The 11,758-nt window shown below is 45.6% G+C and overlaps 1 protein-coding gene across 1 annotated transcript; it reads right to left on the reverse strand.

Moving 5' to 3' along the window:
• Positions 1-3,192: 3,192 nt before the first annotated feature.
• LOC117439284 (mitogen-activated protein kinase 12-like) lies at positions 3,193-9,977 on the reverse strand. Its single transcript, XM_034075153.2, has 12 exons — positions 9,728-9,977; positions 8,884-9,013; positions 8,625-8,683; positions 8,433-8,544; positions 7,684-7,713; positions 7,190-7,237; positions 6,164-6,278; positions 5,987-6,058; positions 5,057-5,136; positions 4,722-4,800; positions 4,474-4,647; positions 3,193-3,482 (listed from the first exon to the last, which is right to left on the reverse strand). The coding sequence occupies exons 1-12, from the start codon at positions 9,844-9,846 to the stop codon at positions 3,418-3,420; spliced, it is 1,083 nt and encodes a 360-aa protein (XP_033931044.1). The 5' UTR covers positions 9,847-9,977; the 3' UTR covers positions 3,193-3,417.
• Positions 9,978-11,758: the final 1,781 nt, after the last annotated feature.

The raw sequence follows: 11,758 nt of genomic DNA on the forward strand, positions 1-11,758 counted from the left end.
GCACAGCCGCCAGCCACCTGTCTTCTTCGGGACCATGACTACAGGTGCTGCCACGGGCTGTCGGAGGGCTCGATGATGTCTGCCTGCAGCATGCTCTGCACTGCCTCGTCGCAAGCCTGCTGACGAGCAAGGGGGAGTCGCCGCGGGCGACACTTGATGGGACGCGAGTCCCCGGTATCGATCTCGTGTTCTACCAGGTGCGTTCGGCCCACCTCCTCCTCCTTCATGGCGAAACTGCCCTGGAACTATAGCAAAAGCTGCCCCAATTGCTCCTGCTGCTCGGGATTCAGGCCCCCACAGTTCTTCCTCCACACCTCCAATACTGCAGACTGAGCCTCTTCCACCTCCGCCTGGGGTACCTGAGGGGGGGCTGTTATCTGGTGGCACAGTCCGGGGGTGACCGATGGGGAATTGTCCTGAGCGGCCGTCACCGGGGATACGGAAAAGGGGGGAGGGTTTTCTTCCGTTCCTAGGGTACTCACGGTGGGTGTAGAGGGTCTCCCTGCAGGCTCAGCAGGGTCGTGGATACGGGTCATAGTAATCACCGGCCCCCCCTGGAAACTCACTGTGCCTGCTTGAAGATCCAGGAGGCAGCCAGCCGCCTTCAAAAAGTCCAAACCCAGAATACACGGGTCCTGTACATCCGCTATCCACACGGGGTGCTGCACTTCAACTCCCCCCACCGCCACAGTCAGCATGCCTCTTCCTTTCATAGGCGCCAGCTCTCCTGTGACTGTGCGTAGACGCACCGCTGTCGGCTCAAACATAGTCCCACTGGGCAACACATCTGCTCTCACCAGGGTTACTGTAGAGCCTGTGTCCACCAGTGCAGTGCAGGGCACCCCTTCCACGTCGACCGGGACATAGCAGGACTCCCCACCACCAGCACGGCCCACCGCGACGACATGCTCCCCGCATGTGCTGTCATCTTCTTCAGGAAGCCGTAGAGTCTGGCTCCCCCGGCTGTGCTGTCTGGCTCCTTCCTCGGATGTCTGAGTTGGTGACATTACAGCTGTGGTTTGGTTGAGGAGTCCTCGGGCTTGGTTCCGCATCTTCTCCTTTATGCGGGCCCCCCGTCGTTTCCCCGGGTCCGGTATGTCTTGGGGCAGTCCCTGGCCAAATGTCCTGGCTGACCACACCCCCAGCAGACCCTGGTACTTGGTCTGCTTGTTGGCTGCAGAGAAACAGCCCTTATCAATTCAGTCATCTCGGTAACCCATGCAGGTTTCTCCTCCTCCCTGCAGCTCCTCACAGCCGGTGCTGCCGGCCCTCCGTTGCTCCTAGCAGCTCCACTCCACACCTTCTCTCTCTCCACAGCCATCTCCAAGGCCGCCTGCAAGGACTGTGGATGCTGCAGCTGTACCTCGACCCTCAAGTCCGCAGGGCGAAGAGCCCTGACGAATTGGTCCCGTGCCAGCTCACTCTGCACTCCGGGGTGGCATGTGCCCATACGCCCGCCGCGTCATGCTCTCTACGTCGTTAGCCAGCGCACGCAGCGTCTCTCCAAACTCTCTACAGCGGTTACTCAACTCATTCCGGAGCAGCTCTGGTGGGAAACACTGTCCAAACCGCCTCTTCAAAGCCCCCGCTAACGCTTCATAGGTGAGTCGGTCCTCCGGGCTAAGTAGTAGCAGACATGAAAGAGCCTCGTCTGTGAGGCACAAAGCTAGCTGTAGTGCTTTAGTCTCTATTGACCACCCCCCGGCATGTGCAAGCAGTTCAAATTGGGCATGGAAAGCCTCCCAGTCTGCCTTACCCGAGTATTTGGGTGTCTTCACGGACGCGGCGGCTGCTACTGTTTGCTGGGCGCCGCCATTGTTGTTTACATCCCGCTTGGAAATGGCGTGAAATGGCGCTGAAGATGGCGACATTCCCGCGTCTCTAGCCATCTTCACTGCCGACTCTCTCAGGCGCTCTCTCGCCTCCTGTGCCCTCCTGAACTCTCCACTCATGTCCTTCGACCACCCGCATGCTCCATCTTCCTCTCCATCACTATTTTCTTGCTTCACTCCCATCTTGCTGAACTTTTCCATCTCCGCTAGCTTACCGGCTAGCTCGTGACGCAGTTACGAACTCCCGTCAGGATAGACCTCCTCCGTTCGAAAAGTCACTTCTGACACCAATGTAACGTTCACAGGAAGGAGTCGAGAGGCAAGCTTCCAGTTACTAGGCTTTAATAACTGACTTCTACACAGATGATTACGGAGGGGTATAGCTTGAGGCTCAACCTCACACACATTGACACTGACTTCTAACACAGCACCTATATAACACATTGTACACGTCACACTTCCCGCCCTCCCCCGTCTGCTCACCCAACCACAGGCCCGCACCTCAGACAGCAGCCCGTGCAGCTCCATGATTGGCAGAGAGACGGGGGATTCCTGAGTGACACCCTCAACAGCCTATACCAGGGTCGCTACAATATTGTAGCGTTCACCGCTATTCAAGATCACAGATCACGAGCCTTCAATGTCGAAAACGTTCTCTTTATTTTCTGGTATTGACGGCCACAGCCACGCCTTACAGAACCAATCAATAGTATAACACTCATTATGACTTTTCCCCACACTCGAACACAACTCCTACCGTCTCGTACTCCCTCCACACACACACACACACACACACACACACACACACACACACACACACACACACACACACACACACACACACACACACACACACACACACACACACACACACACACACACACACACACACACACACACACACACACACACACACACACACACACACACACACACACACACCGGAAAACGCACACACACCTGGAAGGGGCGGTCTCTCCCTAACTCCCACCAACAACATTGCCTAAATAACTGTTTTAGTACAAATGTACTAAAACTGTGCACATCTGATAACTGAAATAACTATAACTTGGACACGCTACAATATTATCCTTAATATTTACAAAAAAAACATTCCTTTGACACTTATAACATTACTTTGCAAGGTAAGCACAACCAAAATAAGTTTGTAAAAGCAGAATTTGAACACTGTTTCTGTGCTCCTACAATATTTTTGGATAATACCATTACACCCTGAGCGTACAAGTACACAACAGCGAACGTTCACTGTTTCAACTGGCATGCTGTGGCATTTAACACACACACATATGCAGACACACACGTACCCACAATAATACAGATTAAAACACAACTGAGCCAGTTAACAATTAAGCAAATCTCATTTATTGAAGAAAACAATTCAAACAAACTATCAATTAGTGCTACAAAACGCACCAAGATCAACAAGAAAAGAATGGTGCAGGTGTGTATGTGTGAGTGTGTGTCATGTTGTGTGCACGTGCAAGTGTGTGTGTGTGTGTGTGTGTGTGTGTGTGTGTGTGTGTGTGTGTGTGTGTGTGTGTGTGTGTGTGTGTTGTGTGTGCTCTTAAAGTGCCGTCTCTCTGGAGTCCCTGGGCAGTCTGAAGGTCAGTATCTCTGTGAAGGTGTGACCTGCAGCACAGAGCAGAGGATTAAACATCTTCTCTTACAAATGCTTTTTCTCCTCTTCCACCTTCTGTGGATAATAACACGTCATAAATCATTAAGCACGTTCTTAGATCTCTAGTGACCTCTTGTGGCCAACAGCAGGTACTGTAACAGGACACTGTTTGTCTGAGGACACGTCTGGCCCTCCAGCTGCGGATAGACCATTATGTTCACCAGACTGACTGTTTGTTGGGCAGTAGGGTAACAGTAGAGCTTTTCACTAAAACAGCTGCTGTGGGTGAAACAATGTTGATAAGAGCAGTGAGAGTGAACGTTAAGTGGACTTAAAACCTAAAAACTACACTTAAAAATTCTGATACAATCTTTTGTGAGGTTTGTCACTAAAACATCATTTATTACATTCCACATATGTCAGGGGTGTCCAAACTACGGCCCTTGTTCAAATGTCCTCACAGCTCATTCAAAAAGTAGAATGGAATATGGCCGTACCTGAACATTGTGCTTATCTTATATTGTACTTCTTAAATATATGTAAACATAGTACACAGTAGTTTTCATGTGTTAATAAGCCCACATTTAAAATAAATTCGGTCAATTAAAGTTGAAAACATTTTCTAGCAAATCTTAGTTGATGAAAGCCCAATAACTTATTTCCATAACAAGCTTGAAATGAACCTTCATATTTCCCCGTATTATAAGCAATCTGAGGCTTCTGATTAAGGGATGTAGCACAACCAATCAAACCCTACGGAGAGCTGTGTTGGAGGCTGTTTTTTTCGTAAAGCATATTCAAGTATCAAGTATCATTTACCTACTTTTGATTGATATTGCTAACTTATAACTTACCTTATGGTCACACTATACCTCTAGTGAAGGGCCCTGCCCTTTGTATGTTCTTCTGTATGTGGCCCTCAGTGAATAAAGTGTGGATACCCCTGACATATGTCATATATGTACACTATACTATCTTAACTAGATTCTCCCCCTCTCTTACGTTTCCACTGGTCCAACGGCAGGTCTGTGTTGTCCATGGTCTGATCGTAGGGCTGCGCCTCCGTCTCCTCCTCAGTGTCTCTGAACTCGCTGAAGAAAGGCAGATCCAGAGCCTGTGAGGCGCTCACCCTCTGCTCGGGGTCCAGGAGCAGCATCTTTTCCAACACACACACTGCTGTGGTGCAGAGATACATGTCGAGGTCAGCATGAGTGCAGTGCATACACTGTGGGACAAAGACCTTTACCTACCATTGGAGCTGGCTTTGGAGAAAATAGAGTGCAAGTCTTTCTTTGGCACTTTGGGGAGACTTCTGATGTAGTTCTTGGCCTGTGGAGAGAGGCAGCAGAGAGGAGGAGGACCAATGTTGGTGTGTCAATACATGTGCATCAGGAACAGAGAAGTTAGATGTGGACAGGGTTCGGATGTGATGACACACAGACATTCTTTACGGACACTATGATGAAGTTCATAAAGGGCTACTTCCTCAAACTTATTGCACCAACATTGTAAATGAAGAGTCAGTGAGTGTGTTTGTGTTGGGAGTGTGTGTGCTACATCAGGGTACACTCAGGGGACGACTCACATCTTGGCTCTGGAGCTTCACCACAAAGTCAGCAGCTGGGGTTCCTGTGATCTTCATGATTTCTCTGAGCTGGTCCAGATCTGGCAGGAGCTATGGTCAAGTGTAATCTGTTGCATGGATCTTTACCTTTCACATATTCAGTTTATAATGCTGGTTGTAGAATACGATCAACATGTACGAACAGTGATCATATCTAAAAAGGTCATTCACTTGGACCCTATTTCCCCATGTGTTCTTGTTAGGAGACCAATTGGGGACAAGACAACATTAATTAAATAATTGGCACAGTATTGGATGTGCACTGTCAATGTGCGTCCCCTAAAAGTGACCCAGACCGTCTCAGATTCTTGGTTTAGCTGTCAACAACAACAATAATAACAACAACAACAACAATAACAACAACAACAACATTAAGAGACCGAGAGGAGTTCTCATTTCTCTAACCGCCTGCTGCTTCCCCTCCTCTCTCCTCGGCTCCCCTCCTCGGCTCCTCCGCTCGCATCTCCTGTGGGCGGGACTAAGTATCGAGGATAGGAGTCGAGGAGGGGAGTTAGAGAAATGAGAAAGGGCCCTACCCTACAGAATAATGATCAGTTTCTTTACCTTTGGCTTGGTACGGTCTGTTTGTTAGTGTGTGTGACCAAGTATTGCTCACGGTGGAGTCTCGTTCTCGAGAGCTGACTGAAAATAGGAGTGTTGTTGTTTGAATGTGTAAAGATTATAAATGCCACAGATAAATATGTTGCTGATTTCACCATGTGGATTAGGCCCAATCCTCTTGTGATATTTCAGATATGAATACATTGCCAATTTCAACAATTCATCATTATTGTGTTGGACACAAATGCATGGGAAAACGGGGTCAAGGTAAACAAATACCAAAGTTACTCTAAATAATGTATTGATAAAGTTTGACACCTTTAAGGATACGATCGCTTCCTTTGAACAGCGGCTTTCCCAGCAGCATCTCTGCCATGATGCAACCTGCCGACCAGATGTCCACTGCAACAGAGAGCAAACATCAGCCTTCTCTTTCAATCTGCTTTATAAAACGTGTCTTTGTCTTTCCGTGCCCTCCCGTTGACACGACCTGTGAGGAGAGTGTACCCGTTTGTGTGTAGTGCATCCAGTTGAGGATGACCTCGGGCGCTCGGTACCAGCGCGTCACCACGTAGCCTGTCATCTCAGCGTCGGCCTGCCTCGCCAAGCCAAAATCAAGAATCTGAAGCAGGAGAATCAGAACCATCCATTAGTGCTGTAGCGACGCGTCGAGGCATCGACTTCAAAATATCGTCGATGACACACGTGGGTCACCCACAGCAACCCACAGCAACAAGCAGTTCTAGCTGTGGTGGCTACCATTAGCAGCTAGCATTTGCTCTCTCCGATTTTTACATTACAATGGAATTATGGATTATAAATTCAATAATTTTTTTATACATAGACGTTAAAAACCTATGGATTAACCGATTCAGCCGCGTTTTTTCTCATTTGAATGCCATTGAACACGTCTTTTGATCAGATTGACAGCTACGGTGGTGAGACGATCTCCCTAGAAGCTCCGTAAAGGTACGTGTTGTGATGACTGTATTTGCTTCCCCTGTCGCGAGTCCGGATCACTCAGTGATGATACTATATACCTACATAATCTGTGGAACCTCAGCTTTAATCGGATATCTTGTATGTGCAGCTACGATGAGTAATAAGGGTACTTTTATCTTGAGTTCTGTGCCAATGTCCGTTAGCATTTTTCGCTCAGGGGTCATTTAGATGCTTCTTATGAGACTTGTGTTTTGTTTTGGTAAACATGGTTTGTATCGTCAGTTAGCTGAGATTATTTCCGTTAATCTGGTATAACACATTAATAGGTTCTTAAATATGAAGATCCCCTGAGACACAGTATCGTGACATTTTTTTTTTTTACATTACCTTTTTTTTTACATTACGTTTTTTATGAATTGAACAACAGAAAAATAATCGTTAGATTAGTCGACTAATCGATCAAATAATCGCCCGATTAATCGTTTTCAAAATAATCGTTTTCAAAATAATCGTTTCCCCCCAGCACTACCATCCATGAAAACGTGAAGGTGTTTGGGATGCTCACATACAAACTGCCTCACGTGAACCTACCTTCAGCTCACAGTCTGGGTTGATGGCTAAGTTTCCAGGTTTCAGGTCCTGTGGGAAACACCAATGTGAGACAGAGGAGATCAGGGGAAGTGTGGAAGTCACTGGAAGACAATGATCTGTATTTGTTTCCCATGTTTTGAAGGAAGAATTAATATCATTTTCTAATGAAATCCTTTAATTGTAATGATATTATTCAAGCCTTTTGCTTAGATATCCACCATCCATTAAAGATATATAGGAATATTCCGATTTTTCAAGATGTATCCATCCTAATTCGACTGGTACTCCAGTCTGTCCATGCAGTAAGCAGTTACCTGGGTGGGTGGAGTTATAAAGAGATGTAAAGGACTTTTCCATGGCAACATTCAGCGTACCATTCTGTCTTGAAAATAGGAGCTCCCTGTGTGGGAATCAGAATGAATGGGACTAAGCATGAAAAAGAGCAACAGCCCCACCCCCACCGCTCAGAGTCTGAAAGGTCAAAGTTCACTCACCCTGTGAATGATCCCTGCAGAGTGGATATACTGCGGAGAGAGGAGACAAAGGCCACATAAGCAACTTCTCAGTGAGCTACTGACCAACACAAGTAAATGACCCTCACTTGTTTGTAATTCTTCGTGCAGTGCCTTCCTGTTCAAGATGGACGATTACGTGGCCGCATGTACTTTTTTTATTAAACGGCTTATACATACAACTTCCCTCTTGTAACAGCACTCCCCTGGCTGCTGAGCAATGTAGCTGTCATGATATGGCTGACACAATCATGTCAACATCAATCATGACACGCTAGAGTTTACACCAGACCCAACTGAACACTAAGCAGCCAATCACAGACCCTAGGTCACCGGTTGTTAGAGTACATTATATTTTCACTAAAAAGAACCACCATGGCAAGTGGGCCGAACTCCACCTAAACCCAAACATTATTTTGAACAGTGCATGACATCCTCTACACACTGTGCTTAAGCGTTATGACAGTTAATATTTGATTGAGTAACACACAGCAAGCTGTACCCCTGTCTATACGCTACAGGGTCAACACATCACACCACATGACATCCGTCTGTAGCTCTCAGAGACAGCTCCACACTTCAGTCGTTATCCACCCAGCAATAGAAGTAGATCAGATCAACGGCTTTTTAAGAAAAACAAAGCCCGGACTGACATACACGCATGCACGCACGCACGCACGCACACATTGATGGTAGAAGTGATGAGGGACATGCATTCGGCGTTGGTTCACCTTGAGTCCTCTCAGCATCTGATAGACCAGGAACTGCACTCGGTCCTCTGATAGCTTCTCCATCTTCATCAACTTTCCGAGGTCGGTTCCCATGAACGGCATCACCAGGTAACTGTGGACAAGAGAAGAGGACTGGTATCACTCCACTCGTCCTGTTTCACAATCAATGTTCAGGGACGCACAGGAACTTACAAATCACGCAGGCGGTCCAATGCGATCTCAGCAGTGAAGACATCCAGCAGCCCGATGACCTGATCAGGAGGAACGAGCTCAACATCAAGTCTGATTGAAATATAATGCATCCATGTAATGAAACACATAAACAGTTTCCCCTTCAACATGTCTACTATGCCTCCTTCACGCTGAGTCCCTTCACCCCACGCTGAAGACGTGTTGTATAGCTTCAGATCACAGGTCCCTCTTTGTCTGTCAGTCTGAGGCACATTCTTACATTTTCGTGCTTCATGTGTTTGAGGAGTCGCAGCTCTCTGAACGCTCTTTTTGCAAACAGTTTGGACTGGAAGGGCCGGTGAAGTTTCTTGATGGCCACCTGCGCCCCCATCCGGCGGTCCCATGCTGAACTGAAATGCACAGACACAGGTTTATTATCAAAGAACGCTTCTGAACAGGTTACATTTGCAGGCATTTAAACATGTTCATACGGAAGTCCACACGTGTAGCTGGATCTAAATGAAGCAGCTTCGTTGATGACATAGTTTCTTGCTGGGCGAAGTCACAAGGTCTGCCGTGGAAAAGCTCTGTTTGTGACGAAGACAATGTGGTGGTGCATTCTAAACACTTCAGTCGGGGTCTTCGACTTCCAACAATGAGACTGGGGGGGTTCTTTGTTGACCCTCATACATACAACACAATGCAGAGAGGCCCTGCAGAGCCAGCTGTGGAGAGACTGCTGGCCAACATATCACACACTGCTGCTGCAGGAATATTATAGAATGAATAGAATTTAAAGTATTTAAGTTATTATCTGAGGATAATAAGGTATTACAGGTCATTACGTGATCTATGCTCATTTACTTTGGGTCAATTGTTTGTTTCTCATGCATTCGGAATAGGTTAAACGTTTCTTGTGATTTATGTATACAACTGGAAAATACTTAAAATAGCCTACTAATACACATAACGTAGCTCTTACCAATTGCAAAATAAAAAAATACAAATTAGACATGTTTATAGAAAAGAATTGCCTTAAGTCCAACATGGCATAAACAGTGGCTACAAATCAGCTGAGAGCAGCATTCCATCAGTATTTCTCTGAGGCGTAAAGTTGAACTGACCACACGGTTCCATACGCGCCTGTTCCGACCTGCTTCAGGTCCCGGTACCTCTCCGGAGCCTCCCACACGGTTCTGTTCACCTCCTGCCGGTAGAATCCCGTCCTGGCCCGCATAGCCATACCGAGTGGAGAGCTGAGGACAGGAGAGAGAGAGCGCTGCTCCGGGGCGAGAGAGCAAACAGGTTTAACTTCAACACGGAGAGATGTGCCGTCCGTCCCGCAGAGCACACACGCACAAACGCGCGCGCGCACACACACACACACCCCCCCACACCCCCCCCCCCCCCCCACACACACACGCACGCACGCACACACATTGTTAGTCATGGCTCCTGGGCAGTATATGGGTGTGTCTACAATGTGGGGAATAAGCCAGAAAACATCTGCCCGCCCTAAGGTCACACCCCATAATACTCTGGCAAGCATGTTTCTGTAATATCTCTGCATAGTACACACACTACCTGTACTTTGATCCTTTACTCAAGTAAAAGTTACACATTTTAAAAATACTCTGTTACAAGTAAATTACCTGCATTCAAAATCTTACCTAAGTCAATCAATCAAAGTGCATTCATATAGCCCAGTATCACACATTCTATCCTTTGTCTCAGTGGACTTTACTGCTTGTACAGAACATGAATACGACACCCTCTGTCCTTGGCTTGGACCCTCACATCGGACAAGAAGGAAACCCTCCCAAAGAAACCCCGAAGTTAATGGGGAAACGGAGAAACCTCGGGGGTGCAACAGAGGAGGATCCCTCTCCCAGGACGGAAAGACGTGCAATAGATGTCTAATTAAAAGTATAAAAGTATCAGCATTAATGTACTTAAAGAACCAAAAGTGAAACTACTGTTATGCTAATGGATTATTTCAGAATCATAATAAATGACTGTATTCTGATTATTGATGCAATAATGTGTTCATCACAGCTGGTAAAGTTGGAGCTAATGTTAATGACATCATTTACTGCTGCTGGATATATTAACCGCTAATTACTGGTCAATATTTATTTAGTAGTTGATATGTATATTTTGTATTGACTAATTTGAAGTTGTAAATCAACTATACCTGTCAGATAAAGGTAGTGGAGGAACAGTACAATATTGGCTTCCAAAATGTAGTGGAGTAGAAGAATAAAGTATTATCAAATAAAGATACTCAGTAAAGAACAACTACCACCTCAGTAAATGTACTCACATGTACTTACATTCCACCAGGGGCTCCTGTAGCCCTGTAGGAATACACCTGTACACTTTATATTTTTTGTATCCATTATCTTTATCCCACCTTCAGTTACTTCTGGCTCTTCTAGTTTTTAAGGTTGAGAGTATTAATGCAACATTTCAGTCAACGAATAAAGTCTTATGAGTTGAATATGGATGAAGCTACCTGGCAGTATCCTTTAGCCACACCTCCAACAGCTGCAAAATGAGTAATGCATACTTATTAATGCATCAATAATCCAATATATAATTCTAAAATAGACCATTCTGCATATGAGGAAGAATTATACTCCTAGTACATTACATTACATTACATGTTACTTGTTAGACGCTTTTATCCAAAGCGACTTACATACTCAATACTGTGGGCAATCCCCAGTAAGTCGCTTTGGATAAAGCGTCTAACAAATGACATGTAATGTACTTCAACAATGGCAATGCTAATTATTTGGTGTTTACATACATGTTATATGTGTAGACATTGAGTATTACTACACCATGTAACTACTTGTATTCAAGTAAAATATGTTAGCAATTCTTTAACATTTAATTATGGATTATTTAAGGATACAGTTAATCCAAACAGTGAACACAACGACTTCAGGAAGTGTGTGTATAACTATTGAATTTGAACTTAATGTCCTGTGACTAGTCCATACATTTTATTGTCATTTTTAAGAACTTTGTTTTAATACAATTTTCTGAATATATGTTGTATTATTTTTTAATACGTAATTAATAGGCTTCCCTTTCAATGGATTCAGTGTTTGTTTGTTTTTTAGCTTTTTGGTTGCTTTTCTAATGCA

The sequence above is a fragment of the Pseudochaenichthys georgianus genome, chromosome 23, assembly GCF_902827115.2.
Source record: "Pseudochaenichthys georgianus chromosome 23, fPseGeo1.2, whole genome shotgun sequence".
NCBI classification, from domain to species: domain Eukaryota; kingdom Metazoa; phylum Chordata; class Actinopteri; order Perciformes; family Channichthyidae; genus Pseudochaenichthys; species Pseudochaenichthys georgianus.

Bases quoted from the DNA above. Each gene is read 5' to 3' on its own strand.
- LOC117439284 (XM_034075153.2), bottom strand. From the start codon at position 9,846: ATGGCTATGCGGGCCAGGACGGGATTCTACCGGCAGGAGGTGAACAGA. The intron at 9,014-9,727 runs GTCAGTTCAACT...TGTGCATTTCAG, and splicing joins GGCGCGTATGGAACCGTGTG to TTCAGCATGGGACCGCCGGA. The intron at 8,545-8,624 runs GTAAGTTCCTGT...TCTTGTCCACAG, and splicing joins TTGGACCGCCTGCGTGATTT to TTACCTGGTGATGCCGTTCA.